The 4,732-nt window shown below is 33.8% G+C and overlaps 1 protein-coding gene across 1 annotated transcript; it reads right to left on the bottom strand.

Annotated features, from left to right (window-relative positions):
• Window positions 1–2,716: 2,716 nt before the first annotated feature.
• LOC107717169 (gap junction Cx32.2 protein-like) lies at window positions 2,717–4,327 on the bottom strand. Its single transcript, XM_016523846.1, has 2 exons — window positions 4,222–4,327; window positions 2,717–3,525 (listed from the first exon to the last, which is right to left on the bottom strand). Exon 2 carries the CDS (start codon window positions 3,517–3,519, stop codon window positions 2,782–2,784), a length of 738 nt encoding a protein of 245 aa, XP_016379332.1. The 5' UTR covers window positions 3,520–3,525; window positions 4,222–4,327; the 3' UTR covers window positions 2,717–2,781.
• Window positions 4,328–4,732: the final 405 nt, after the last annotated feature.

Below are 4,732 nucleotides of genomic sequence, written 5' to 3'. Positions count from 1 at the left end.
AGCCACACCTACCTAAAACGGCTCGTTCTAACACGCCCCCACATACCTACGTCACTATTTGGGCGGCGTTATGCAACTCTTCCCAGATAGTGACGTAGGTATGTGGGGTGTGTTAGAACGAGCCGTTTTAGGTAGGCGTGGTTGACTCTTAACTTTTATAAAGAATATCTCTTTGGATTTGAGACTTTAGTCTTTGCAACTTTACAGATCTTCTTTATGCACCAAGAGCTTGTAACACTCCAAAGAGAAAGGAAAAATTGAAATCGCATCATATGACCCCTTTAATCAATCTGATTTCAACCTCTAATTTGAGTCTTCTGGCTTAATTTTGCCATATTGTAACAGCCAGACCAGTTCATTTGTGTGTGTATAATAGTGTGTGTTGTGTGTGTGTGTGTGTGTGTGTGTGTGTGTGTGAGTGTGTTTAAGTGAGTGTGCGCTTGAGTGTGTGTGTCTTTTTTGTATTTTTGATGTTTTAGAGTGTCACCCCTTCCTTGGTGTATGTGTTTTTACTGCATTGTGGCTGAATTATTGATTTTATTTCACATATTTGCAAGAACATGCTTTATGTTACAGTCACACTAGTTCAAATGTGTGTCTGTGAGGGGTGGGGGGAGTGTGCCTGTTTTTGCTCTCTTGATATTTTAGAGTGTCACCCCTTCATTGCCGTGCACTTTTTTTCTGCATTGTGAATGATTTGTAGATTGTACACACAAAAAAATATCTGTATTTTTGCGTATTTCCCATTCATTTCCAATGGCGGTCATTTTTGAGCGACCAACCGTGTGTGACTTTTTATTATTATTATTATTATTTATTTTTTTTTACAACCATTTAGCTTTTTCGAATCAAGTCCAAGATTTTATTTTATTTTATTTATTTATTTTTTGGTCACAGAGTGACTGCCATAAAAGTCAGCAAGTTTAGTACCATTCCAATGAAGTAGCGATTTTTAAAATTTCAAAACATTTTTTTTTTTCGGTCTAAAATGACCGAACAATAAAGGATTAAAGCACGCCACATGTAACTATATGAGAGTATTGTTAGTATATGACGTTATTTGTTTCATAAAAGCATAGCTCATGCTAATTTTAACACATATTCTGCTTTTAATCATGTGTTTAATCATCAAAACTGTTTTCATTAGTTAAAATTAATGTGTTAAGTAACCTTTATAAATAATTTAACTATGTTTTTTCTTGTTAAGATATATTAAAGTATTGTTTAGCTAATGGTGTGTGGGTAGACGTATATTAGGAATTGTTAGTTTTATTAATTTCAGCAAAGAATTAAAGGGGAGTTCCAAACATATCAGAATCATAGAAGTACTTCATAGCCTACTGTATGTCATGTGCTGGTGGAATCTAATTTGTTCTATTTGAATCATTATTTGAATATGCGTATATTTTAAGCTTCACAAATATTCAAACATGGCGTCTCACGTGTCATGCCAGATTTGACATTAGTAATGCCAACGTTGTTTCTCAGGTGTCTTGTTAGTTTCCCTTGGTGGTCTATTGAGGAAAACACCCATTTAAGTGTTGAGACGACCTTTTATATTTATATATAGGCTAGTATATGTTGTTTTTTCTTTCTTTCGTTTTTTTCTGGGGGACTATTCCTTGATGGGAATACAAAAATGATAAATAAAATGCACTGTAACTATGAAAACGCATTATGTGGAGTAGCCTACTCTTTTACATTTTTTATTATTATTATTGAAACGGCAGTGTCAATATTTTTTTCTTTTTAATTAAAAATAAAATAATTTTTTTTCAAAATAAAAACATAAAAATGTAAAAAATAAAAAATTGGGGAAACAAATCTTTGTTTTCTAAACACAACATTACTGTTTTTCATGGCTAAATATTGTATTAATCTGTCTGAAGAGTTATTTTAATCGAGAATGCGCTGTTGTCTCGGTTTCCTGAATTTCAAATGATTTGTAATCCTCATACGCCCCCATGTGGTGGAAAGTCTCCCAGACTTTTCCTGGTTAATATAGGATAATTTAACCCTTTTGCAATATTTAGATATGTCTAACCATTTATCTTGCACCTTATAAAAAAGGTAAAATAAGGCCGACCTTATGAAAGGTACTAAACTGCACCATTTAGGTACTAATATGAAAATTTAACACACTCTTTAAGGATAAGTATGGTACAAAGGTGTACCTTTTGAAAGGGTACCACCCAAGAGACAGATGTTGTACCTTTTTTTTCTGAGAGTGTGTGTACTTCTGCTTAAAATTATAACAAAGCCTATTATTAATTCAAAGCTAATATAAAACTGATAAAACATACATAAACAATTTTTTTTATTTAAATCGACCTAGTTTTCACCTAAAAAATAATAATAAAATAAAAAAATATTTAAAAAAAAATCATAACCGTGTGCATTAACATTCTAATGATTTTTGTGGTAGCTATAGTACTGGTAAAAGTGGTTGCAGTCAGTTTCCAAATGCAAGACTGTTTGGAAAAGTGGGACTGAAGACATTCAGGGGTCCTTGAAAAGTAATAATCTCTCAGAATGCGTGGAGATTTGTAAATGTTTGGGTTTATAATAATTGCTACAACCCCTGGTATTACAGTTATAAACGTATGTATCATTTTTACAGTAGATGTCACTAGTTCAAATTGGAGTAGAGAAAATGCATCATTTGTTTCCTTAAACCAATAAAATGATGGTTTATTAAAGAAGTAAAAAGTGCTGACATTACAAAGTTAGTAGATACAGTAAGCTTTACGGGAAATATGCTGTCATTTCAGACAGTTTCATTCAGCAAAATATCTCAGTGGGGGTTAATTTCTGCATCTCAGCTACTGCAGGCGTCCTCCTCTTGTGTTCACCTCTACGACCCATCAGATAGAATATCTCTCCTAGATTTAAAGCTAAAGACACACATGCCACAATGAGCATGAAGACAATGAAGACGGTCTTTTCAGTTGGGCGGGATGTAAAACAATGCAGACCGACTGCAGGGCAAGGATCTACCTTACATTCTAGCTGTGTGGGCATCCAAAGGCCGATTAAATAGTACTGGGCCACAATGAACCCGGCTTCAAACAAAATGGTCACAATGATACTCAACATATAGCAACCAAGCAGGCTCCCTTTGTAATAAATCTTCCCGTTGTCATCAGTGTATTTGGGCAGTTTTACGCCACATTTCTCTGCCTGGTTTTGTAAATGCAGCCTCAGTTTGTTTTCCTTGTGGATGACGTGCAGAACGTAGCAGAGGTAGACCAGATTTGGCGTGGCCACAAAGATGATTTGGAGCACCCAGAATCGCATGTGGGAAATGGGGAAGATGTGGTCGTAGCACGCGTTCAAGCAACCAGGAGTTTTGATGTTGCAGACCATACTGGACTGTTCATCTCCCCAGACTTTATCCAGTCCAGCTCCAAGAACCATTATTCTGAAGATCAGCAGAACCGTCAGCCACACTTTCCCAATATTGGTTGAGTGAGACTGCACTTTGTCTAAAAGCTTGGAGAGGAATCCCCAGTCGCCCATGCTGACCTGGAAATGAGAAGAATTTTAAAGGAAACTGCAACATGGGAGAAAAGGAATTACATATTAAGAATAATAAAAAATTATTAAATAAAATCACTCTAGCCATGAATATAGCCATATAAATATGTATTTTCTCATCCTTAATATGTATGTAAATGTTTTAATTACTTTATAGTATTTTATTATATTTATAATATTTTATTATATTATTGCAATTTAAAATAAGTTTCCTATTATAATTTATTTTAAAATATTATTTATTCCTGTGATGCAAAGCTGAATTTTCAGCATCATTACTCCAGTCTTCAGTGTCACATGATCCTTCAGAAATCATTCTAATATGCTGATTTATTAGACATTTGAACGGCAGGGTGTATGTATGTAAGTGTGTGTGTGTGTATATATATATATATATATATATGTATATATCCATATATACTGATATAGATACTGTTTTTTTTTTGTGTTAATTTGGCTGTTGCTTTTATTCTTACCAAATGTAACATTGAGGTAAGTATAAAAGCAAATGTATGGGTTTTACTTGTAATATACAGTGTAGTAGAAAAAATGGCACAACATCAGCATAATTAAAATATTTGACATATATCAGCTATAAGCAAAGATTGTTGTGTCATAAGAAAATTATTCCAATAATCAATAAACACAATAGTTTAATTAATTACGTATCTAAGGTTAACCTACCTTTTATATGATGACAGGTCCAGTGACACTTGTTCTTTATTTGTGTGCAGGTGAAAAGATGATATCAGAGCTTTCAGTCTTTCAAGATCTGACTTTCAATAAGTTTTGTAATTTTTATAAGTGTAGCTTTCATTTAGTGTCCACCCACAAAAAAAAAAAAAAAATCTGCATTTCACTTCAGGTCAATGAGCACGTACTCACTCCCCGTCTAAAATCACACAAAGAGATTTACATCACACCAGCCTTTACATTGTCCAGCTATGACTCAAGATGTTGCAATACATGAAACCAACAAATGTTAAAAGTCACCTCCCACATGATCATGAGAAATGTGATGAAACAGTCGTTTCCATAGACAGTGCTTTTCAAAATCACAAAAACACACAAACACAATGTTAAAGGGAAAGACAGTTTGCATTTTGAAAATTCGGTTTGAAAAAATATCTTATGTCATCCAAAGCATTCAAGATGCAGTCCAACCCCACGATCATAACAATATGTTATGCTGGTT

The sequence above is a fragment of the Sinocyclocheilus rhinocerous genome, unplaced genomic scaffold (genome assembly GCF_001515625.1).
Source record: "Sinocyclocheilus rhinocerous isolate Xijiao unplaced genomic scaffold, SAMN03320098_v1.1 scaffold1874, whole genome shotgun sequence".
In the NCBI taxonomy this organism is placed as follows: domain Eukaryota; kingdom Metazoa; phylum Chordata; class Actinopteri; order Cypriniformes; family Cyprinidae; genus Sinocyclocheilus; species Sinocyclocheilus rhinocerous.
The sequence above is the reverse complement of the archived record's forward strand: the minus strand, read 5'-3'. Positions and strand labels throughout refer to the sequence as shown.

Excerpts from the sequence above, each read along its gene's own strand:
- LOC107717169 (XM_016523846.1), bottom strand. The coding sequence starts at position 3,519 with ATGGGCGACTGGGGATTCCTCTCCAAGCTTTTAGACAAAGTGCAGTCT.